The sequence below is a fragment of the Lytechinus pictus genome, chromosome 17, assembly GCF_037042905.1.
Source record: "Lytechinus pictus isolate F3 Inbred chromosome 17, Lp3.0, whole genome shotgun sequence".
Lineage (NCBI taxonomy): Eukaryota > Metazoa > Echinodermata > Echinoidea > Temnopleuroida > Toxopneustidae > Lytechinus > Lytechinus pictus.
In genome coordinates, this window is record NC_087261.1 from 21,566,791 (window position 1) to 21,593,959 (window position 27,169).

Here is a 27,169-nt window from a genome sequence, read left to right on the forward strand (position 1 = left end):
TTTTCTTAACATCGTATATGTAATAGCTGTGTAGCTATTCATTAATCTGTGGGGAAACTAGGTCTGGGTCAATATGTTTACAAAATATCGCGCTCCTGTTTAAAAAAAAAAAAGATAAAATTTCACATTTTACATCTTTAAATCCATGAAATGGCCATCTATTTTCCATAATTCCTTGAAATTATTTTAATTTAGTTGAAAACTATCAGAATAATAAAAAATATTCACCTCTTTCCCGACTCTGATTTGAACTTACTCTTATATTTTTTTCCTACACTACATAGTTGTCTTAAGGTTGAAGGTACAGTAATATTCAATTGCATTTTCAACAAGAAAGCCATATTCTTGGATATCATTATCATTCATAATGCCTGTGATATGTATTAATGTGCATTTATTTATGTATTGTTATAACAATTGTTTTTTTTTACTTTGACCCTAATACTGCATTTTCGTAGATAAGCATTTTTTTAAGTGTTTTCAAACTTTTTTCCCCTTTTTTGCTGGTAATATGCTGTTATGCAACTTTTAATTTATTAAAGAATGTATGTCAAGATTTCGTAATTGAAATGTGTACATGTATATGATTTGGTTTTCCATTTTTGTATTCTTTTTCGGGGGGGATGGAGCAGTCATGTTCTTCAGACTGAGTGAAGTTGTGCAAGGCACTGGCATTATAAAGGATTATTATATTGTTACTAGGAATGCTGGGCATTGTTAAAGCATTCCAGTAACAATAGATAATCCTCAATGACAAGGTCTTTGGAGTGGTTTGTGTATTCACATAATTATTATGTAGAATTTAATGTCAATGTTTATGTCATCACTTCAGAGTACGTGAAGATATCATAGTTGAAAATAAAAGACGTCATATTCATTTCAATATGCAACGTCATTATGACGTCTAGTAGTAGTCAGCAATACATTGCAAAGTCGTCATTATGACGTTGTAGTTGACTTCTAAAGACGTCATTATTACATGAATATGACCTCTGAAACTGGTCAGGAATACGCTGCAAAGTTGTCATTAAGACGTCGTAGTTGACTTTTAAAGACGTCATGATTACATCAATATGACGTCTAAAACCGGTGAGGAATACGTTACACGGATGTCATTAAGATGGCGTAGTCGACTCTTGAAGACGTCATAATCACGTCAATATACGACGTCAATCTGATTCTTGATACTGGTTAGGAAAACGTCGTTAAACTGATTTAAAGATATCATTAAGACGTCATAGTCACTTTTAGAGACGTCACAATGACATTAATATACGACGTCATAATGACATTATTCGTGGGTGCAAGACCCCATCTTTAAGATGTCATGTTACGTCGTCAATATGACGCGAGACCCGTCGTAGAAGCGACGTTATTATGACGTCATTTTTACCAGTTTCTGCTATCAGGGATCTGCACACCCATGATCACTTATATTGGGATTAAACCTTGTTTTTCTCGTACCAGGCACTGGCATTTTGTTAGGTCTATTAGAAATCAAGTGTTCCAAAAAAAAATATGCAATGTCACGCACATGTATGGAGAGAGAGCTTTTTTGGGGAGGGGGGTGGGGCAGATTTGAGTATCAAGAATTTGATTTCCCCCAAGAGATATTGAGAGGTTTGGTGGATGATATTTTGCTGCAAAAATGCATACCTGCCTAGGTTTTCTATTAAAAAGGAATATAGGTTTTGATCTTTGCGGTTCTGTTTTCTGTGAGTTTCTCCTTTACTTAAGTACTATGTCAAAGGAAATGTTAAAATGATCCTAATTTGTGGAAATTTCTTAAATGTGGTCTTATTTCTTGGCTTTCAGGGTTCGGAGCTACATGTATAAGATTGCTTCTCCATATTTCTTTGTTTTCTTTTTGTTGTCCGTAACACACAATCACCAGCATCTGGTTGTCGCATACGTTTTGGTTAGTTTAGTTTACTCCAATGATGTAGGACTACGGCTGGTTTAGGGGGTCAAGCGCTAAACACAACTAATTTTGACAATGTTCTTTCGAGTCAAAGGTGTTGATATCCAGACTATCTAGTTTGAAGTTGAATGCTCCCATGCCCTTGGAGTTTCTGACATCCTTGCCAAGAAGATTCCATTCTGTGATGGTCCAGACGTATACGGAGTGTCATTAGTAGTCCTTGTGTGATCTTCTTGCGTTGTATTTGTCTTGTAGCGATTCCGATGGAAGCGGTTGGACGGCTCCATCCATGATATGATTGAGAGGGAAGCGATCATTCAAGACTTCCAGCAGAATGATTCTTATAATCTATTCCTCCTAAGTACTAAAGTAGGAGGGACAGGGCTGAACTTGACAAGCGCAGACAGGATCGTTATTGGTGAGTTGAAAATAATGTTTTCGTCCATTTGGTCTACATTGTCTATTTGTCTATATCATGACTAAACCGTTTGATAGTATTCTGATAATTAAGCCTTGGTTTAATCCTACGCAAGAACGTAATAAGTGAAACGTCAGACGATCCAAGAATAGGTTGGGATGAGTTTAATTAACCTTGGACGAGTCAACATTCCAACGTCTAGCACAAAGCATCATAATCACAACACCCATGACATGTATGGAACGCCAAAAGACGTTATACTATAAATAGAAATAACTCATACTGGCGCTATTCTAAACAATAATTCTAAACCTCACTTCTATGGCATACTGGCTTCATAATATGTCTTCCATTTTCGTGGCAGTTGTAATGTATCGATGTATTAAAATTACTTTATTTTTGTATTATTCTAGTCTTCTCGTGCCAAGACTCAATTTGGTTTTTACCAACTTTCTGAAGCAGGGTAAAAAAAAAATTAAATTGGCGAATGAAATTACAACTGGCACTCCATAACATTGTGGTCTTAGTTAACCCAGGTTTAACTAAACCACCACAACTATCATAATACCACCACTTATTGGCTGATTCAGCCCCCCCCCCCCACCTTATGATTTCGACCGCTGATCGCGACAAATATTGGCACGTGCATTACCCATGGCATTATTTACAAAACTATGAGACCAATTTTTGCAAAAAAATCTCATTGCTAGTTATGCTAGTTCTGGTCTGAAAAGCTGCGCGAGACTGGAAAGTAAAAAGTCAGCCAGCGACGCGACCAAAAAATTTTGCGCGACGGATTTATCACGAAAAATGATGAGGGGGGGGGCTGATTCATCCCAGGACATGTGCATGTATAAGATGACGAAGAGTAATTCTTCCTGGGTCCCGTCTTACACAGAAGTTGTGACTGTGCAAATTGCATGTGACATGATATATTTTTTTTTTTTTCGCAACTGGAACGGAAACATTCAATTTTTTTTTTTCAATTTTTAATTGTGCTCAACTAAAAAACCCAAAAATTGTCATCATTGACGGGGGTCTTATTAGGGTTAAATGGCTTGTTGTGACTTTTTATGTGTAGTTGATCCAGACTGGAACCCATCCACAGACAACCAGGCAGTGGGCAGAGCCTATCGTATTGGCCAGACCAAGTCAGTGATAGTCTATCGGCTAATCACCTGCGGGACGGTAGAAGAGAAGATCTACCGTCGGCAGGTCTTCAAGGAATCTCTTATCAAGCAGACCACGGGCAATTCTGATGAAGATACATACAGGTAATAGCTAGATATTATGTAGCACGTTTTATATTCTCTGGCTTTTAAGTGGCTTCTTGTGGCTTTATATAGTAGTTGTACTTTGGAAAAGAAGATCTGCCACAGACAGTCTTCAAGCTAGGATTCTGATGAAGATACATACAGGTAATACATGTAGCTGGATATTATGTAGCACGTTTTATAATCTCTGGCTTTAAAGTGGCTTCTTGTGGCTTTAAGTAATAATACTACTATGGAAAAGAAGATCTACCATAGACAGTCTTCAAGGATTCTGATAAAGATACATGCAGGTAATAGCTGGACTTAAATATCATTGATATGAATACGTGTAAATTAGACAAAATTGACTAAATTGCAATTGGACAATTGAACTTCCATCGAACTTTCTTTTGATATGACATAAATTCGTATAAATTAGACAAAATTGGCCAAATTGCGATGAGACAATTGAGCTTTTATTGATCTTCTATTGAACTTTCTATCGATATGACATGAATACGTATGAATTACACAAAATTGGCTAAATTGCAATCAGACAATTGAACTTCTATTAAACTTTTTATTGATATGACATGAATACGTATAAATAAGACAAAATTTGCTAAATTGCGATTAGACAATTCAGCTTCTATTTAACTTGTATTGAACTTTATATTGATATGACATGAATACGTATAAATTAGAAAAAATTGGCTAAATTGCGATTAGACAATTGAGCTTCTATTGAACTTTCTATTCATATGACATGAATACGTATAAATTAAACAAAGTTGGCTATGTTGTAATTAGACAGTTGAACTTCTATTGAACCTCTATTGAACTTTTTATTGATGTGACATGAATATGTATGAATTAAACCCAAAAATGCAAAATTGCAATCAGACAATTGGACATCTATTAAACTTTATATTGATATGACATGAATACGTATAAATAAGACAAAATTTGCTAAATTGCGATTAGACAATTCAGCTTCTATTTAACTTGTATTGAACTTTATATTGATATGACATGAATACGTATAAATTAGAAAAAATTGGCTAAATTGCGATTAGACAATTGAGCTTCTATTGAACTTTCTATTCATATGACATGAATACGTATAAATTAAACAAAGTTGGCTAAATTGTAATTAGACAGTTGAAACTTCTATTGAAACTCTATTGAACTTTTTATTGATGTGACATGAATATGTATGAATTAAACCCAAAAATGCAAATTTGCTATTAGACAATTGGACTTCTGTGTAACTTTTTTTTATATGACATGAATACGTACAAATTAGACAAAAATTAATAAATTGCAATAAGACCATTGAACATCTATCAAACTTTCTATTGATATGACATGAATACGTATAAATTAGAAAATATTTGCGAAATTGCACTTAGACAATTGAACTTCTATTGAACTTTTTATTGATATGACATAAATCCATATAAATGAGAAAAAAAATTTGCTAGTTTGCAATTTGACAATTGAACTTTCTTTCTGTCCCAGGTATTTCTCTAGCCAAGAGCTACGAGACCTGTTTGAGCTTGAAAATATCGAGGTATCTGTTACACAGAAACAGCTAGAAGGCCTCCATGCATGGCAGAGAAAGTCCTGGAGAGAACTAGATCAACACATTGCATTCCTGAAAACAATAGGTAAATGATAGTGCCTGTTACATGTACATGTATAGTGAGACCACCACATATCGACCACCTCTTTTGAAACTGACCACCATGCGCACATTAAAATGATTGCATGTTACACACGATACGCGCAGGAGAGTAAGCGCAGTCTCCATAGAAACGGTAAGAATCGATTTTACAAGAGAAAAACAAGGTGGAAAAGGTAATAATTTAGTAGAATTTGTCAAAAATTGTTTTGACTAGACTCGAACCCCGCCGAAAAACAGTTGTCCATACCAGGAAATGCAATAGGATATGGCTTTAGAACAAATGTCTATCGTCAATCGTCGAATCATGTGCCGGAGCTCGCAGTGGAAGTAGTGAGACGATCATTTAGCATGTTAACATCATAGAACTGATTTGGAAGGGTCAAAATATTTCGCCACTGCGACAAGAATCGGCCGTAATCTTAGTGTGTCGCGGGTAGTCGGTTCCAAATGAAGGGTGCAAATAAGCAAATGTAAAATCGTTGTATTTTTTGTTCGCCAATATATAGGCGAATTGAATCAGAGTCGCCGATCAAAACATCGGAATCTGATCTGCACGAATGAGACAAAAACTAGGTAAAACTAATCAATATTTTCGCACATACGGTGCTTAGAAAATTTGGTGGTCGACTAGGGGTACTTCCAACCATATAAGATGACAAAGAATAGTTTTCCACCTGGGTTCCGTCTTTCAAAGAAGTTGTTGTAGAGTTCCAGTTACACAATATTTAGGAGGCTTGAGAGACACGTGTGTATAGTTTGACTACTTTATTGGAACTAAATTCATTTGTACAATTAACTTTCATTTTAGCATGGATAGAGAGAGTAGTACAGAGTACTTCATCTCATTGGAATGTGTGGTTACCTGAGTCATCATCTTGTGATGTCTCACACAAAGAAGTTTCACAGAAATTAACTAAAGTCCTTTCACTTTAGTATTACTATGATTTCCCAATCATAACATCCCCCTTTTTCAGTTATGAATTTTCACAACTAAAAAATTCAGAATTATCAATAAGGTTTTTAGAAACGATTTGTTAAATCTTCTTCAAAGAAATTTGATGCTGTGATTATTAACATTTCATTTCATTTCAACAAATTTGATTTTGTATGATTGTACACTCAAGATGAATAAAAGAGCATACAATAAAAGATTATTCTTCAATATAATAATACAAAGAATCATATAAACATAGCATTGGTAAAACATAAACATGCATACATTTATCCTGAGATGAAGTTTGTTAATCAGTGTCCAATTTATTCTTCTTAATAATTATTGTTCAAATTTCTTCAACTTCTGTATATCGTCCATAGGGTTCTTCATGGCTGAATTCAGTGTCCATTTAAACTATTCAGATAATAATGATATGTCATACTCATACTTCCTTCCAGACATATTTAGGCATTATCTTTACTACAAAATAATTTCCAAAATAAGTAATAAAATAATAATAGTCTAATACTACATTATACATAAAATAACAATAACTACAAAGTAAACAATGCACAACTTGGCTGGGTCAGGCGGAACTTAAACTTACATTGAACGATTTTAATCACTTTTCACGTTACTTTCCCTTTTCTTTTCTCTCTTTTTTTTTTAGGTCATGTCCCATATCTTTCTGGTGGTTTGATAGGTCTGCCATATTTGGTAGTGTAACCTTGCTTAGGCTGGGTTGTGCTTTGAGATGTGTTTTGAGGGGTATTTGGTGGGTTGTCATGAGGAGTTTGAGTCTGATTATTGTATTCATCATTTTGATGTAATGGATTCAGACTTTCTTTTGTTTTGATGAGATCTTTACGATTTCGACGGTAGTCTACGCCTTCAGCTTGTACAATGTATGAGCGTGGCTCTTTACAAATCCTCACAACGATTGCTTTTTGCCAAATTTTAGGATTTCTTGTACTTCGCATCCTAACGACATCTCCAATAACCAGATTGGGGAGAGAATGTGTTGCTCTGTCATAGTACATTTTCTGTTTTTCTTGTTGTTTCTTGAGCTTTGTGTTGATGTTCTGTTGCGTTTTAGGTTTTAATAACCTCTTGTTTGTTGGAAGGGGTGTTCTCGTCCTTCGTCCCATTAGTAGTTGGGCAGGAGAAGCGTCTAAACCTTCCAACGGTGTGTTGCGATATTGCAGCAATGCTAGATGTATATCGCTAGATTTGCGCAGCAAATTTTTTGCTATTTTGACAGCGCTTTCAGCTTTCCCATTGGATTTGGGATATCCAGGGGAACTTGTTACATGTTTGAATTTATACTCCTGGCTGAATTTCTTAAATTCGCTCGAAGCATAACATGGTCCATTATCTGATACGAATTCGTTCGGTATCCCGTATCTAGCAAAATGCTCTTTGCAGTGCTTTATGACTGTTGATGTTGTCATGTTTTTTAGTTCGCAAAGTTCAAAGAAACTAGAGTAATAGTCTACAAGTATTAAGTGGTACTTTCCATTTAATTCCAAGATATCTGAGCCTATTTTTTGCCATGGTTGGTCTGGTTTTGTGTGACCAATCATTGGTTCATTTGCATTGTTTTGCTTATATGTGTTGCATATTTCACATGAAGCAACTATGTCTGCAATTTGCGCTGACATGCCGGGCCAGTACATGATGTCGCGTGCCAATTTCTTAGTCTTTTCTATTCCTTGGTGTGCATGACCATGTACTTTTCCGATCATCTTTTTTCGAAGTGATTTTGGTATTATCACTCGCGCATCTTTGCATATTAATTCATCTTCTACTGTTAGTAGTTCTCTATACTCCCAGTATTGTCGAATTTCTTCACTGACTTCCCTTTTTTCATTTGGCCATCCAGTTAGGATTGCTTTACGGAGCTTTTGTAGCGTTTCATCCTTTTTAGTTTCATCTTTTATTTCTTTCATTCGTTCGTCTGCGATGGGAAGTTTGTCAATGATGCATATGGGTATCTCTTCCACATCAACATCATCACTTTGATTGGCTAGGAAATTTCTACTGAGGCAGTCGGATATGAAAAGGTTGACGCCCTTTTCATATGTTACGCGCAGATCATATTTTTGCAGATTGAGGAGCATTTTTTGGAGTCGCGGTGGGGAAGCATGCAGTGGTTTCTTGAATATCGTTTCAAGTGGTTTATGATCCGTTTCGACATCCACTGTGCGTCCAAATATATATTGGTGAAATTTCTTACAACCAAATACAATCGCGGCTAGCTCCTTCTCAATTTGGGCATATCGTGTCTGAGCATCGGTAAATGCTTTTGACGCATATGCCACTGGATGTCCATTTTGTAGTAGGACTGCGCCCGTGCCTGCTTGCGATGCATCTACGCTTAACTTGACTGGTTTACTTACATCGTAGTACTTTAACACTGGAGCATTTGTTACCGCTTCTTTAAGCGCTTTGAAACTTGCTTCTTTTTTGTCATCCCAGTGCCATGCCACATCTTTTTCTAGCAGTACTCTAATTGGTGCTGATTTCTCTGTCAAGTTAGGGATAAACTTGCCTAAGTAGTTTACCATTCCTAGGAATTGTTGAACACCCTTTTTACTCTGTGGGGTAGGCATCTTTGTGATTGCCTCTATTTTCTTTGGGTCTGGTTTTAGTCCTTCTGTAGATACTATGTGTCCCATGTATGTGACCTGTGTTTGCCTGATATGGCATTTGTCTGGGTTGAGTTTGATGCATTTTTCTCTGCACCTTTCTAGTACTTGCTTCAACCTTTGATCATGGACACTTTCTGAGGGGCCATATATTAGAATGTCATCTACCAGAACCTCTACACCTTCTATGTCGCTAAACATATCGGTCATAATTCTTTGAAATATCTCACTGGCAGAGTTGATTCCAAATGGTAATCTAAGAAATCTATATCTGCCGTAGGGCGTATTAAATGTGAGAAGTTTTGAACTCTCATCATCAAGAGGAATCTGCCAGAAACCGCAATTAGCATCTAATGTACTAAAGATCTGTGCGCCGGCTAGATTATCGGTAATGTCATCAATTGTCTTCATCGGGTAGTGTGGTCTTTTTATTGCTTTATTTAAGTCCCTAGGGTCTAGGCATATTCTTACCTTATTTTTCCCTTTCTTTGCTACTGTGACCATCGAACTTACCCATTGTGTTGGTTCTGTTTGCTTTACTATCACACCCATTTCTTCCATTCTATTGAGCTCATTTTTCACACCTTGTTTTATTGCTACTGGGACTTTCCTTGGAGGATGGATTGTTGGACTGATTGATTTATCAACATCTAAATGCTGTGGTTCCCCCATACATCCAAGGCCTTCAAACACGTCTGTGTATTGGTTTGCCAAATTATCGTTTTTGATTGAATCTGCCCTCTTTACAAAGCCTAGTAATTCAGATGACTCAAGTCCAAGTATGGATTGGGCATCTCTATCAATCACCTCAAACTCAATGTTATGGAATTTGTTCTTCCTCACACATGTTAGGGTACATTTTCCCAAATGTGATTTTTCAACGTGTTCTGTATATGACATCAATCTTGCTTTTGACTTGCCAAATTTTGGCATCCCTAGCTTTTTATAAGCCTTAGCAGCCATTATATTGCATTGAGCACCTGTATCAATTTTGAATTGAGCACTTTTGGTTGTTGCTTTTTCTTTATGCCTGTTTTTGTCAGAGAGAAATGTGAGATTGACATACCATTCTTTTTTCGATTTCTCCTCTTTCTGCTGGACTCCATTGATGGCGTCGACGTGGAACTCTTCACTGTCGGCATCACTGTATTCACTGTCCTGTTTGATGTCATGGATCCCTCTTTTGCTGGGGCGATGACCCTTTTTGTTGCGAGTTTGTCCTCCAAATGGAACCTTCCTTGATAATCGGTCTCTGTCATGATCTCGATCCCGATCTCTACACATGGAGCTGAAATGGTTTTTCTTTTTGCAGGTATGGCATTCTTTGCCATATGCAGGGCATTTTCTGGGTGGATGCTTATTTCCACACTTCGGGCATGTCTTCCTATTCATCGATGTCGCCTGCATTGCATGAATGTTCTGTTTGGGCTTCAGCTCTGCAATATGATGTGACGTTATTTCAGTTGCCTTGCAAATGTCTATTGCTTTCTCCAAAGACAAGTCTTTTTCTCTGAGTAGTCGTGCCCTGGTACCATCATCACGTATTCCAACAACAATTCTGTCTTTTATCAGACTGTCTCGAAGATGCTCAAACTCACATGATTTAGCTTTTTTCTTTAAGTCTGTGACGAACTGGTCAAATGACTCGTTTTCATGTTGAAATCTTGTGTTGAATACATGTCTCTCAAAAGTCACGTTGGACTGTGGCTCAAAATGTACAGTGAATTTCTCCAGCAAGTCTTTTAATGTCGGTGCTACAGGTTGTCCTGACGATGAAATTACCTGCTCGAAAGAAAATGTGTTGTAAATTTCTAACGCCTCTTCACCAATAATGTGAAGCAGTGTCGCTGTTTGTACTTTTGAGTCCTTTTTGTCAAGTCCACTAGCTGTTAAATACAGCTCAAAACGCTGTTTCCACCTCTTCCAATTATCTGTGATGTTGCCCTGTAGAGAAAAGGCTTCTGGTGGTCGCATGCCATCCATTTTCACTAGATAACAGTCAGTTTTTTAACTTCTGACACCATGTAGAGTTCCAGTTACACAATATTTAGGAGGCTTGAGAGACACGTGTGTATAGTTTGACTACTTTATTGGAACTAAATTCATTTGTACAATTAACTTTCATTTTAGCATGGATAGAGAGAGTAGTACAGAGTACTTCATCTCATTGGAATGTGTGGTTACCTGAGTCATCATCTTGTGATGTCTCACACAAAGAAGTTTCACAGAAATTAACTAAAGTCCTTTCACTTTAGTATTACTATGATTTCCCAATCATAACAGTTGTGACTGATACAGTTAACCTAACCTCTATAGAAATTTATCAATGTCATAATTTTTAATACAGACCATTGCCACAGCATCTCTTTGGAAACACAGATGAAACCCTGATTTGCCAAAGACAACTGTGCATGTATTCAATTCAATTCAATTATTTTATTGTATTGTCATGTTCAATTAAAAAACACAATAATTGTCATCTGACTCTTAATAACAAAAATTGTTTAAGAACAAAGAATAATCAATCATAAACTATAAATACATAAAAATAATGCATTCATGTGAAGATGAATATATAGATAAAATAAATATGAAGGTTGACTGTCCTGAAGACGGACAGTCAACCTGCCCGAAATGTCGAGTCTCTCTACTACTCATCATCTCTACTCGCCGACTCAAGCCAGCATCTCCTCACTAGCTCTACTACTCAAGCTGTTCTCAACTCATCAATCTTTCCTGGTTTACAGTCCTTTTCAGGACTACTTTCAAGAAAGAATACTCTACTCTCATATCTCCACTTTCTCGCCTATCCATTTCTTCTCCTCTCCTATCCACTGTTTCTACAACACTTCACATGGTGTACCGTAAACCACATCAGCGAAAATAAATATGATATAAATATACCCTGTTTGCATGCTTGAGCACCCAACACGACACCAAACACAGACCCAATGTATGAAACAAAGTTGTCACCCGCAGTGGAACCATGCAATCTGAAGATGGGTACTCAAGCATGCAAACAGGAACTGGAAGCTATTACATGGAGACATACATAAATTTAATTATCTGCCAAAGCTGCCAAACTGTAAAGTGAAAAGTAGTGGTCAAGACGCTTGAAAGTCATAATTTTACATAAATGTCACGAATTTATAAGCACCATACGGTATTATAAATTTCTTTGAAGAGGTAATATAAAAACAGATTCCTTAATAGAAATCTCTGGTACTCTCTCTTTTGTGAAAATCCATGAATCCATGTATATGCTGTACATTATCTAGAAAAAGTTTTGAACAAACATGCGTTTTAAATGTTGACATTGCTTGCTTTCCATAGTTTTGGTTGATCGGATCAATCGCAACTCTTTGTAAGAAGGGGCCTTGTCTACGCCCGCTTTGTCTACTATACTTTGGTTTCATCCCACATATTCTAATTTTCGTTTGCCTCCAAATGGCATGCCTTGGAACCGTCTTGGTCTAATTACCATTTGGTCCACTTATCATTTTGTCAAATTTCCAGTTAGGCTAAACCCAGTTGGTCTAATATCCCCTGTCTAACGCCAATAGATTAACCCGTTGAACACTGAAAATCCATATTTCCCATCCCACCTGGGTTGAATGCAGCACATTCTGGATCAATTTCTTGCCAAAGGAAATTATGCCATGGCGGGAATCCGAACCCATGACTCTCCGTTTCAAAGGCCAGAGACTAATCCACTTGGCCACAACACTCCCCACACTGGTAACTGTTGGATAAAACAGACTTTGTCGGATGTAATATCTCACAAGTCCTTTTATAAGACGCTTCCCTGGTCTTTATGCAGCTGTTAGTTTTAAGACACACCTCTTGACCTCTTGCATGTATGTGAATGCACATTTTTGCTACATTACGCACCCTTAGAGAAAGGGACTCACCATTTATCAACATTGACTCATCTCAGACGCATCTTTGAATTTGACACACTCACAGTACATGACTGATCATCGATGCACGTACGGATGATAAACATGACTGACCTCTTGCGTTCTTGACAGTACTTTGAATCATCAGTAAACAGACATGGCTTGCCTATATCGCACTACTCCCAGAGGTCAAGAATTACGACAGCTGCATTAACCCCCGGGGGGGCCCCTTCCATTCACGAGTGGATACCATGTGCGACCATGGGGTCTCGAAAAGCACCCTAAACACGTAATTTCCATATCCTGAAAATGCACCCCTTAACAAGTATTAGCGTGTGAAACCCTACCCTTAACAAGTATTGGAAACAAAACGATACTCTTGGAAAATATTCCCTGAAATGAACCTCTAAACAAGTACAGGAATGTTTTATTGTTTAGGGTCATTCGGTCGTCGGCTTTACCTTATTTGGTTTAGTACGACCCCCACCTTCTACACCTCGCGCGAATCGGACTCTTAACACGAATTGTTGGGGCAAAAAGGACATCCTTTATAAAACATTTTAATTTTGTTTTATCATCCCCGCAAATTCGACCCTAAACACGTAATATTCCTAGCGAAATAAATACCATTTTTTCATTATTTTTGTGTTTTTGACACCCTTATCACGTTACGTACGTAACGTGCCCTATCATGAAAAAGACATCCTTTTTACGTGTTTTTTTGGTCGCGCATGGTATCCACTCGTCAATGTAAGTGGCCCCCCCGGGCATTAACCCTATCTTAACAGGGCTATTTCAGACCAGTATATACTGGGGGGGGGGGGGTCAATTTGACACCCCCTCAGATCTCGTCCGCTGATCGCGTGATGTAAACTACGAGACTGAATTGTATTATATTAATTCTTATTTTTAATTAATTAATTATGCAAATAAGCGTATGAAATTTACCCTTATTTTGTTTTTGTGTATGTTTTTGCCTTTAACTCAATTTATATAGCTAGTAGAATGCTAATTTTTGGTTGGAGTATCAATTATTACAATTCTAACAAATATCTACAAAAAATGTATTTTATTGTTATTTCTTAATTCTTTAATATGTATTTCTTTGTTTTTTCAAATCTTTGTTTTTTATTGTTTTTTTTTTTCAATGAACTTTGTCGGGGACCTTTCTGCGATCATAAATAGCATAAGATAAATCCATTTAAACCAACAAAAGTAAAAATAATCATACATCTATGATTTTTGGTTCAAAAACACAATTTGCATTGACTTTGTACACGGAATCACGTTTTTGAGCAGTTTCGGGTGTGACATGCACTTACAAAGTGTTGCGTGATTTCAGAACCACGTCCCCGGGCGTCGCCATTTTGGTCTCAAAAGATGCGCAAGACTTAAGAGGAAAAAGTCAGTGATCGGCGCGATCAAAAAACTTTGCGTGACGGCGTAGTGATGAAATTTGTCAAGGGGAGGGGGGGAGAGGTCAAATTGACCCCCCCCCCAGTTTAATAAGGGTTAAACTCTCATTCGGTACAGCCCCCAAAGAAAGAATTCACAATCTCTATGCCTTTTCGATCTCTATTTCAGTGAGCGGGATCAGCGATCATGATCTGCTGTTTTCGTTGGACTGCAAAACCATGAGGGCAAAGCGCGACGAGTATGACGCCAAGGTAAGCGTGAATTGGATTTCGAGTTTTAATGTTGGTGCTTAGGTACCTTGTCAAGTCTGTGCCGTGTCTTTTAAGGCGACCGCACACCTTACGACTGGTCTGCGACCCGATTTCAGAATAAAATGTTGTAGCATTGGATGCTAATATTGAGACATGGAATATCATACTGTGTAATGTTATAAATCATCGTACGAATACCTATGATCAAATCTGTGACTATGCTATCATCCTTCTTAGAATAAAAGAGAATTTAATATCTAGTCGTAATGACGTCATAGCAGTCTTACGATTGGCTACGATTTGAAACTAATTTGGCCTTTACTCCAAAATAAAGGCTTGCAATCTTTCAAAATGGTTGTAAGATTATTCTTTCAATTAATTTTAACCTCAAATGAAATGATATGTTCCATTCACATCTTCAGAAAATGAGCAAAATGCGATTTGTTCCAAAATCGGATCGCGAACAGTCGTAAGGTGTGCGGTGGCCTTTAGCAAGAATCCTCCTCTAACAGCACTATGGCCTGTATTCTGAAGTCAGGTTTAACTTAGACCACAGTTTAACTCTGCGCTTACATTATGGAAAGCCTAAATTCAAAAATTCTGTTTTTTATTGTATATTTCTTATGTTTACTATTTTGTTTCCTTTTTGCTTTCAAAATGGAAAAAAAATACTTCAGCTATCATTCCCAGACAATCCTGAAAATTGTGGGTGTCATATGAGTTAATGGAAGGTGTACTGTTATGGACTTGTACCCCCAATTTGCTCTCCATAATTAAATGGCAACTTTAATCCAGGCTTTGATTTAAACCAGAGTTCAGAATACGGGCCTACGTGTCTTTTCATAGCAGCTTTCTTGCATTCCCCATGGTTTTGCCAATGAATAAATGTGAGAATCGGTTATGAACTGTTGTCAACGAGAGTCCTGCGCGAAAGACTTGATTCTGTCTGCCATGGTACCTTAGAGTGGCTGCATGTTTTACAAAACATGATGCCAATCTAAATATTCATTTCCTGCTAATGTAAGTCCTAACCAGACCAGTGACATGTTCATTGTTTGTGTCGGTGTAAGCGTTGATATTTGTGTTGGTGGTGAGAACTTGCTGTCTTACATGTCTCCAAATGAAATGAGGGTTTACAAAACATGATTTCTAAACACCTGTTGATGTACATTAAGTCCTGAACAGACTGAGTCAGACTCATGTCGAGTTCAGTGTCGTTGCTAATGTTGGTGCTTAGAGCTTGACTCAGGCTGCCTAACCTAGCTCCATCACTCAATGGGGGTTACAAAACACAATACCAATCACAATATCCAAGTCCAAACACCAAGTGATAGTGGACCTTACACCAGGCTCATTTCAAGGTCAGTGTCACGGCATGCATAAATTGGTGAATGGATGCTGGCAGTATGTAGCCGGGCTATTGTGTGGCACTACTAGCATCCATGCATCACAATCATTAAAGCAAGGCTTCATACATGTAATTAAAGCTTGCATGTACCTGTTATAAACCTTATCTATTCAGGTTCGAATGGCGGAAGGTGAACTTGCAGCTGGCAACAAGCATAATGTGCACAGAGAAGATTGGCCCTTCGGGCCCCAAGAAAGAAGAGATTTGGAACCCCTTCTCTTTCCAAGTGAGTATCAGTAATAGAGCTTGTATTCAGAGCAAAACAATGAATGATGTGCAAAAAGAGCCAATGGATATACTATTCCAAAGTACGCAGGACCAAGAGTGGTATATACAGTGCAGAGTTTGCTTTATTTTGGTTCCTTAATGCACTTTTTTTTAAATGTTAATAATGTGGCGACCCTGGGCAACTTGCCATGTTGTAGCTGTTTTGTAGCAATTTTCCTCTCCCTTTTTTATAATCCTTTTGTAGCTTTTTTTTGTAGTCCATTTGATAACAGTGAATTTTGCCAATTTAGATTTCTCCATAGACTTGGGAGGATCATTTCACTTCAGTTGATTAAAAAAATTCTCAAACTAAGATGAAGGAGGAAAAACAAGTAGCAATTTATTAGCCCTATTTTGAGAACCGTCTGTAAGACGCATTCAGCTAATGCCCCTTTTTCTCAAATTTAAAAAGTCTGTTAAATATGTGGGCTCCTTTCTGCAGTTCTGCTGTGTGTATGTCCTACCCTTATAGAAAAATTTAATGGTATACCACTGACTACCATGTACTATACACCATTGATATACCATTGGAATGCCATTCACACAACACCCACCATACAACAATGGTATACCATTCAAGCCCCAATGGTATACAATTCAAACTAATTTAAATGATTGAGACATTACTATCATATTCATGAGCACCATTTACCACTCATATACTATTGATCAAACACCATTCACCATTGATCTACCATGGCCACTATAGACAGATTTACCATGACTCACCATTCAGCCATCATTCACTGGCCTACCATTCACTATTCAGCCACCATTCTCTGATCACCATTGGCCTACCATTCACTGTACACCATTCACCATACACCACTGACCTACAATTCACCGTATACCATCGGCAGACCATACACTGCACAACATTGGCCTACCATACACCGTTCCCATTGGCTTACCATTCACTTCACACCATTGGCCTACCATAAACCGTACGTTATTTCAAGAACGTCGATAAAATGGACCACTGTGACATCTACATGTATACTCTGTCAATCTTGGTATCTAAGAATAAACATGTATCATGACCTGAAGAAACAGACCCAATATGGTTTATTGATAAACCGCAGTGTGCAAAATACGGTTACTCATAACCATATCAGAGAGGTGGTTATTGCCGTGTTAATCTGTTTAACTTTTCTGTAAAAATACAGGGCGAAATAGCATATCGTGTGTGGCGGAAGTGCGTGAAACCGGAAGTGCAATGTCGCAGTATATTTGCACATTCTAGCCTTTTCGATCTTGCCAACCCTGGCATGACTTATTTTAGATTAGTGTGGGCCTAATTTTTTTGGGGGGGGATATAAAACTACGCATTTTGTTTACAAGTGCTAGCTATGCCAATTTTTATATATATTTGAACAAATCACTTATTAATGTGGTAAATATTCTAATAAACCTTAACCAAAAATAAAATATCACATAGCTCATTAATACAAAAATCCATTCATGTTTTCAGAACACTTCTTGATTTATCATGGAATATTTCTAGAATATTCCTAAAATTTTGAAAATGTGTTCATATTTTATAGGAAAATATGAAATTGAGGTGAATATACATGTAACTCCAAAATTCCAAACAATTGTAGGCTTTCTCTGCATAATTAATGTAGCCTCTGTATAAAAATTTAGGAAATTATGTCATTATTTGTCACTCCCTCCAGTCACAACTCAACACAAAAAGTGTGCATTTTCACCATTGACGTTGCATGCGCAATAGGTGGTGCGTAGCTTTTTAGGGCCTGCGTAGTCTTTACTAATTACCTTATCATGTTTTAAACTTTAGGACCCCTTACCATGTTTCACCCCTGTTTCATCTCATACTACCCTGATCATGCCATCTTATTCTTAAATTTAGCAACATTATCTATCAACAACAAATTATAGGCCTAATTCCAGAGCAATTTCTTTTCGGCAAGTTGTCAATTTCAGTAAAATTAAGTTATTAACTTTGTGCAGTAACTAACATATGGCCTAAGTTGACACTTTGGCAGTCAATGTCATGACAATAGCATTAACAAATCATGCATTCATAAATTCATACCGGTATTCAGAGATGGTTTTTGTAAAACATTGACAATAGATATCAGGCCATATGACCAAATTAATACTTAATGCTCGCCTCAGCCAATACAAGATATAAGCACCCCATATCGCCATAGCCAGGCGCGTCCCGGCCCGGAGAGCAGCGGCCAGCGCCAACGGGGCAGGGGCGGTGGCAGGGAATCCCTGTGGCAGTAAGACATTCTAACATTCTAAGACAATAAATATCTGGCCGAGCTACTATAACTTCGAAAAAAATATCACAGGAAATTATCTAACTTTACTGTTTAGCCTACTACGAATAACTTTGAAGTCGTCCGAATCTGACCTGTTTGTTTTCCTTTACCACTGATACACCATTGGGTATATGGTATAACATTCATCATACCAATCATACCATTAGAGGCACATACCACTAAGACACAATTTGGTATATGGTATACCGTTCACCATACCAATCATACCATTAGAGGCACGTATCACTAAGACACCATTGGGTATATGGTATACCATTTAAAATTGAACAGACTTACCACTACCACTAAGCATGTACCCTAGAAACACCACTTAAATACCATTTACCATTCAATTCACTATTCAAGTACCATTCAGCACCATTCAGATACCATTGGCGATTTTTATAAGGGTATGCACACACTATTATTAGCTGCACTCTGCATTCAGCGTACCTTGTACACAATGTATGTAGGTCATACTGGTTTCATATAGAGTTTGTGTGGTGCACAGATTCGCTGTATAGGCCTACACGTAGTCATTGAAACGTATCCCCAATTATTTTCAAACTTTGGTTTACATCTCCAGAGTTTTGTAATAGTTCCTTTAGATATGATACTATGAAACTTTTGGGATGGTATTTTTACACTAAAAACCTAATGTTCAGCCGATTTTCAAGAGCCAAAGTGATAATTTTTTAAATCAGAACAAAATGAAATGGATCACTTTAAATAAATAAAATGGCTACAAAATGGTGAATTTTGTCAGGAGGAAAAAAACGTTTCTTGTTTCACAACATTTAATGAAACGGTGTTTTGTGATATAAATGCTTTCATATCTTGCTTATCGACTAGGGCTTGCATATATCTGTTTTGAGTGAAGTATGCAAAACTTTCCAAAACATTGCCAAAGCTTTCTTATTCTACGTCTAATTTGTATGAAGTTGTTGCTAAGCTTCTATGATTTGTCTTTGTTTTATTTAAATAAACCTTCTGCATGGGTTTACTTTGTGGTTATTTTTCCCCTCCAAATTTGAGACATTTTCCCCTCCAAATTTGAGACATTTACAATGTATTTCAAGAAAATGTATTCCTGTTAGGTGATAATATATTTGCAATTATTGTCTTGTCAACCATTGAAGAAACTGTAAGTGTAAAGTAATTTTTGATTATTCCAACAAGATTTCCTTTGCTACTTTCTCATTACCCAGACCTGCTGCACCAGAGTGTTCATGGAGCAACTCAAGACACAAATACATGGCTTATCAATAACACTGGTGTGAAGAATATGGAGGAGAAACAAGATGTAAAATTTGGTATCAATAAGGAAGAAAGGAGCACACTTCTTCAACAGGTATATATATATTGTGAAGTATGGGTTAACTAAGACCATGGTCTAACTCTGTGCTAAAATCATGGGAAGCCAAACGTTTCGAAATTTGTTCACAGTGAATGATTCTCAAGTTCACTGTGCTCTTTACTAATTATTCAATGGTGAAGACAATTGTCATACTTATCCTTCCCAGGCAGTTAATAATGTTTTGGGAGTCAAATGAGCTGTTAAATTTAACCTCTATTGTTAAAGATTTATGTACCAACTGGCTTTCCATAGTTTAACCTCAACTTTGAACCAGGGTGTCATTTAAAACCCGAGTTAGAATATGGGCCGTGATGTTTGCAAATTAATAAATTATCTTATTTTAGCTCCAAAGCTGTATACATGTACATTAACCCTAAATCTCCCGGGGGGCATAATGCCCCCCACCCTCGTTAATTTTTGCGATATATCTGCTGCGCAAAGTTTTTGACCTCGCCGCTCACTGACTTTTTTACTTTCAAGTCTCGCGCAAATTTTGAGACCAAATTTGTGACGCACGGGTACGCGGTTACGACATTACACAACATTATGTAAGTGCATGTCAGACCCAAAATTGCTCATAAACATGATTTCATGTACAAATCCAATGCCAATTGTGTATTTAGCCAAAATTCATAAATGTTTCATTATTTCTACTTTTACCTATTAAACTTCATTATTTTTGCCTTGTTTATGAACAGAATTAAGTCTGGAATGATTTCCATCGAAAAAACAATTAAAAAAAAGTAAAAAAAAATGAAATACATAAGAATTAAAAAAAACAAAGAAATACATAAGAAATTGGTCTTGGTACCAGAATTGTTTCATTCACAATTGTTAGGAATGCTAAAAAGAATATTTTCACAAAAAAATAGCATTCTATAGGAGCTTTATTTAGTGAATCAGAGCAAACAGTATAATTTCATGAATAAATTAGCATAATTATTATGAAATAAAAATAAATGAATTCATTAAAATTTACCAATGTAGCTGCATAGACTACGTCATTCTCTACCATCATCCAAATTTTCGTTGTGATCGCGCGATCCGCGGCTGAGATAACGGGGGGGGGGGGGGGCATAATGCCCCCCCCCCCCCCCCCCCCCGGGAACGACAAGAATCAAAATACCCCGGGAAATTTAGGGTTAAGATACACACAACTGGAACATGCTCTTGGTTGCTATAAAATCAGTTACATGGGATGTATCATTCAGCAAAAGAGAGGGTCACCAATCTTCTGTAAATTCATTTGTTACTGTAATACATCGAGTTTAATGAAATGGCCCCAGGACTCCACCATTAACCTGTTGACTTCTAAGGTTCTGATACTTTGATAGTTTATTGTACATCTTACCGGGAGCAATTGGTAACTTGTTAAATTAATGGTAGTCTTCCAGTCTCTGTAACATTGTTTTCTTCATCCAGTTCACTTATGTGCAATGTTCCATGACTGCCTTTCATTTTGCTTGACCTTTTTCAAAACAAAAGACACACGCATGACCATTTGTTATATACGGATAGGCAAAGTGTCCAACACACTCCCGAATTGGTGAGGTAAGATTATTTATTCGGGCACGTTTTGTTCATTTTATTCTTTCATTTTGTAGGTTACAGAGAGAAGACTTGCAATTCCTGGCTCCACGCTTGCAGCCCCTTATACAGTTAATAGTGGGAATCAACTGGATAGCTGTTCTATAATGATAGAGGGAAAGCCGACCCTGCAAGGTACAACTCCATCTGTTCATCCAGTCACTGTTATATAATGATAACAGATCCATGTATACAGCACAGCAGCTACTATAAGCATATACTTTACCTAAAGTTAATACCAGGGTACTTGTACTTGGTATCATACCATTATCCTACCCGTGGCTGAGCCGCCATTTAGGCGGTAAAGCTTTCAAGGAATTAATCCTATCGGGTACCCATTCACCTCACCTGGGTCGAGTGCAGACAATTTGAATTTATTTCTTATCAAAGGAAATTAAAGCCTGGAGTAGGATTCAAACACTGTAATTGTATTTGGAGAGTCAGAACCACTAGAACATGATGCTAACACAGGGGTCACAGAAAGCTTTTGAAAGTGGAGGGGTGAGCCGGAAGGGGAGGGGGTTGGGACTGACCTTGTTCTATGTTTCTCCTCTCATTCTTGCACACTCTTCACTTTGATACGCCCCATGCCATTACCCTGTTAAAATAATGGATACAATATTATCATGGCTGTCCTTAACCATATATTTACTTGCACATTTCAGAAATACCTTTGTTACCAAACCATTATCTTGATGGGCCGACCAGCAATTCCCAGTCTACACCTGTACTGTGTCCAACAGAGAAAGCATCAAAACTTGAGAAGATATGTAGCAGATTGGAGTTTTCCCGTAGCTGTGTCAAGAGTGAGCAAGACAATTCTAGTTGCAGTAGTAGTAGCCTGGAGAGTGTAGACTGGATGTTTACTGAAAGCAAACGGGACACTGTCCAAGGTGAGACCCTTGATGATGTTATTGACTTGATTAGCACATCCTCCAATCAGTCAGAGGAGACGTGCCGTGCAGCAGGAGAGGAGAAGTTTGTGTCCAGCTCACAGGGTCTAATTGGAGAGTGTGTCGGAGGAAATATGGTATGCAGCAATGACAGCCTTGAGGATAAAGACCCGATGCCTCAGGGATGTGGTGATACAGCTCTTGGCAAAGACAGTGCTGAGACACGCAAGGTCAAGGATCAGGCCGATGGTGCAGATGAGCCATCGGGAACACTCAAGGAAAAAATTGTCTCCAGTTTCCATGGCAACCTGGAAAGATTTGACAACGAAAATGCAGAATGTAGGGATGAGAGTCTTGGGAAAATAGATTGGATGCGGTCCCAGGGAGAAAAAGGTGATGATCCTGACGCTCAAGATGCCAAAGACGAGAAAGCCAGGTATTGCTCTGATTGGCCAAAACAGTTATCAGGGGTACTGAAGGAGAATATTGTTTCCAGATCCTCCAACACCACTGGTAAAGTCGAGCAAGAAGGCTTGGAATGTAAAGTTGAGTACCCCCAGAAGTCGTTGAAGAGAGATCATGGCGGTCGCTCTGTCGATGCTACCCCTGATGGTGATGGTGATGATGTTGATGATGTTGATGATGGTGATGGTGGTGGTGATGGCAATGATGTTGTTGATGATGATGGTGGAGGTGGTGGCGATGGTGATGGGGATGATGATGATGAAGAAGATGATCATCCTGACACTCAAGATGCCAAAGATGAGAAAGCCAGGTATCGCTCTGATTGGCCAAAGAAGTTATCAGGGGTACTGAAGGAGAATATTGTTTCCAGATCCTCTTACACCACTGGTAAAGTCGAGCAAGAAGGCTTGGAATGTAAAGTTGAGTACCCTCAGAAGTCATTAAAGAGAGATCATGGCGGTCGCTCTGTCGATGCTACCCCTGATGATGATGGGGATGAAGTTGATGATGTTGATGATCGTGATGGTGGTGGTGATGGCAATGATGTTGTTGATGATGATGATGTTGATGCTGATGATGGTGAGTGGATTGCTTGTGATAGTGATGATGATGATGATGTTGAGGCTGATGATGGTGGTGGGGGTGCTTGTGATAGTGATGATGATGATGATGTTGAGGCTGATGGTGATGATGATGTTGATGATGATGATGGTGGAGGTGGTGGCGATGGTGATGGGGATGATGATGATGAAGAAGATGATCATCCTGACGCTCAAGATGCCAAAGACGAGAAAGCCAGGTATCGCTCTGATTGGCCAAAGAAGTTATCAGGGGTACTGAAGGAGAATATTGTTTCCAGATCCTCTAACACCACTGGTAAAGTCGAGCAAGAAGGCTTGGAATGTAAAGTTGAGTACCCCAAGAAGTCGTTGAAGAGAGATCATGGCAGTCGCTCGGTCGATGCTACCGCTGATGAAGGTGGTGATGATGTTGATGATGATTATGATGGTGGGGGTGGTGGTGATGGTGGTGATGATGATGATGATGTTGATGCTGATGATGGTGAGTGGATTGCTTGTGATAGTGATGATGATGATGATGTTGAGGCTGATGATGGTGGTGGGGGTGCTTGTGATAGTGATGATGATGATGATGTTGAGGCTGATGGTGATGATGATGGTGGTTGGGGTGGTGGTGAGGGTGATGATGATGATGAAGAAGATGATCGTCCTGACGCTCAAGGTGCCGAAGACGAGAAAGCCAGGTATCGCTCTGATTGGCCAAAGAAGTTATCAGGGGTACTGAAGGAGAATATTGTTTCCAGATTCTCCAACACCACTGGTAAAGTCGAGCAAGAAGGCTTGGAATGTAAAGTTGAGTACCCCCAGAACTCGTTAAAGAGAGATCATGGCGGTCGCTCTGTCGATGCTACCCCTGATGATGATGGTGATGATGATGGTGATGATGGTGATGATGATGATGATGATGGTGATAATGTTGATGATGGTGATGATGATGATGGTGATGATGATGTTGATGACGATGATGATGGTGGGGGTGGTGGTGATGGTGATGATGATGAAGAAGATGATCGTCCTGACGCTCAAGGTGCAGAAGACGAGAAAGCCAGGTATCGCTCTGATTGGCCGAAGAAGTTATCAGGGGTACTGAAGGAGAATATTGTTTCCAGATTCTCCAACACCACTGGTAAAGTCGAGCAAGAAGGCTTGGAATGTGAAGTTGAGTACCCCAAGAAGTCGTTGAGGAGAGATCATGGCGGTCGCTCTGTCGATGCTACCGCTGATGAAGGTGGTGATGATGGTGATGATGATGGTGATGATGATGATGATGATGATGGTGATAATCCTGATGATGGTGATGATGATGATGGTGATGATGACGATGATGATGTTGATGATGGTGATGATGATGATGATGATGATGGTGATGATGATGATGTTGATGACGATGATGATGATGGTGATGATGATGATGATGATGATGATGGTGATGATGATGGTGTTGATGTTGATGTTGATGTTGATGTTGATGACGATGATGGTGGTGGGGGTGGTGGTGATGGTGATGATGATGATGATGATGATGAATATTTTGATGCCCGCAGTGACTTCAGTGGCAGTAGCATTACCTTCCTTGAAGATCCATCAGATGATATGCCTGGATCTGAATGTCAGGTCGAGCATAAGGTATTCAAACGAGAAGCAGAAGAGCAGGAGGAAGGGAGTTTGCCAAAGAAGAAAGCAAGGACTGGGGGCAATGGGTTTCCGTGGTTGGATTGGTAAAGATCAGATATTGAAGAAGGGTCAATTTCAGTACCATAGATTGATAGAAGTATACAGTTGTACTTAAAAGTTATTGAACCCCATCACAATATCCACTCCTTCATGTTGAATGTAGACAACAACACTACAATGCCCAACAAGCCCAGAGAATTAAACTCTAATGAATGTTGTATTTTATCACCTGACTTCACTATTTATCTAAAACATGGCAGAACTAGAAGAACACATTAAAAATGTCAATTTTCTGGTGGGGTTCACTAACTTTTGAGCACCGTGTTTCTTGATGAAAACATGTAGCCTGCAGACAGTCCTCTGGTCAGCTGATTTAACAAGTAACAGGAAGTCTTTCAAAGACTCTGGACAGACTGCCATGTTTGGATATTATAGATTCAAATAGATGCTCCACTTACACTTCAAATCCAATGCAGGAAAATATACAATTTTGGTACAATGTAAACATTCTCATACTTGATAATAGAGAACATTTTCTTAAAATTTAAGCAGCATTTTTGGACAGAGCAAGGGGCTTTTCAACAATCTTCCTGTCAGCTGATTGTAATATTTAAGAGTAGGAACGTAAAGGTTTGAAAAAAAAGAGTAAATATATAAATTTGTATTTTTACATCATTGTTGATCCAAAGTAGAAGTCAATTTCTAGTTGTTAACAGAAAACATATATCCTGGAAGTTTTACAAAGGTTGTAGTTTTTAGAAAGTCTGATGGTCAGCTTTTAATTGAGAATAAGAAGCTAAAATATGATGAGGCCTCGAGCTAAATTTGGTTGCGAAAGTTGGGATGGGAGTAGTGTTTTCTACTATGCAACTGCTTCAATCAATGCTTATCTCGCGAATGATATACATACAGCTATTTTTTATGTCAAAATTCTGGATCTAAAGAAAGTGAGATGTTGAAGTTGGTGTTTCACATAGCATTTTCTACTATTAACCCTAACTTACAGGGGGGGCTATTCAGCCCGCTCCTCAGCGTTTTTCGCGATATATCTACAGCGCAAAGTTATTTGACTGCGCCGCTCGCTGACTTTTTACCTTTAAGTTTTACACAAATTTTTTGACCAAATTTGTGATGCCTGGGCACGCGGTTACGAAATTACTCAACAATATGTCAGTGCATGTCAGACCAAAATTGCTCTAAAATGCATATATCATGTACAAAGTCAATACCAAATCTGTTTCATCTAAACTTCATAAATGAGTGATTATTCTCACTTTGACAACAGTCATTTTATTTTATATTAATTATGACTGAAATGATGTCCCTGATTTTGTCAAAAAAACAATAAAGATAAAAAGATGAAAAAAACAAAGAAATACATAATAAATAAAAAAAAAAAATAATAAAATACATTAGAAATTGATTTTGGAAATTGAATTTTTTTCATTTGTCGTTTTCAGGAATGCCACAAAAAAATGTTTTCACCAAAAATTAGCCTAGGAGATTTATTTAGTGAATTAGAGCAAAAAGTGTTATTTCAGAAATATATTCGCATAATATATGAATTTAGTGCAATTTACCTATGCAATGGGGTAGATTATGTCATTCTCTACCAATGTGCAAATTTTTGTTGCCATCGCGCAATCCAGGGCCAAGATCTTAAGGGGGTGACTAAAGGCCCCCCCCCCCCCCCTCCCCTGGACTTTAAACTCACAAAATATCCCAGGTAAGTTAGGGTTAAGTTATCCACAGTTTGATGCATGACTGATGACCTTTTTGGGTCCTTTTTAGATTGTTCACTATTTTTTTTTACAAATATTGAATTTGTATACTGTAACCCTTATTGCATATGAGATAAAGCTTGTGTATACACATTCAACACCTGGATGGAGAGTTGCAAAGTGTGAAATAACATTTGATAATTTTGACAAATGTCTTGTCATTTAAAACTAAATATGTAATAGAAAGGGTTTTTTCTGAAGACTTTGATATGAAACTTGTATCATAAAAGCTTTTTAATGTTGATCACTATTTTTATGATAAAAAAATATGCATAATATTGTCTTCTAAGATCACTTTATTTTCTTTGTGACGCATTTAGTTTTTTCATTACTTCATCCGTAAGAAAGATACATGTAAGACAGTAAGTGATTTTTAGCTCGGGAAATCAATCTAAATTGTGTGTCCAACACCAGCACAAATACTGCATTTGACATCCA

General features: G+C 37.9%; 1 protein-coding gene across 1 annotated transcript in view; it reads left to right on the forward strand.

The window, feature by feature from the left end:
* LOC129280113 (uncharacterized) overlaps window positions 1-26,285 on the forward strand; it is a 45,336-nt gene extending 19,051 nt beyond the window's left edge. The window contains exons 11-18 of the mRNA XM_064112033.1: window positions 2,177-2,339; window positions 3,421-3,613; window positions 5,114-5,262; window positions 14,345-14,427; window positions 15,950-16,061; window positions 19,602-19,744; window positions 21,355-21,472; window positions 22,003-26,285. Coding sequence (XP_063968103.1) covers window positions 2,177-2,339; window positions 3,421-3,613; window positions 5,114-5,262; window positions 14,345-14,427; window positions 15,950-16,061; window positions 19,602-19,744; window positions 21,355-21,472; window positions 22,003-24,998 — 3,957 coding nt within the window. The 3' untranslated portion in view covers window positions 24,999-26,285. The remainder of the gene's footprint in view (window positions 1-2,176; window positions 2,340-3,420; window positions 3,614-5,113; window positions 5,263-14,344; window positions 14,428-15,949; window positions 16,062-19,601; window positions 19,745-21,354; window positions 21,473-22,002) is intronic.
* Window positions 26,286-27,169: the final 884 nt, after the last annotated feature.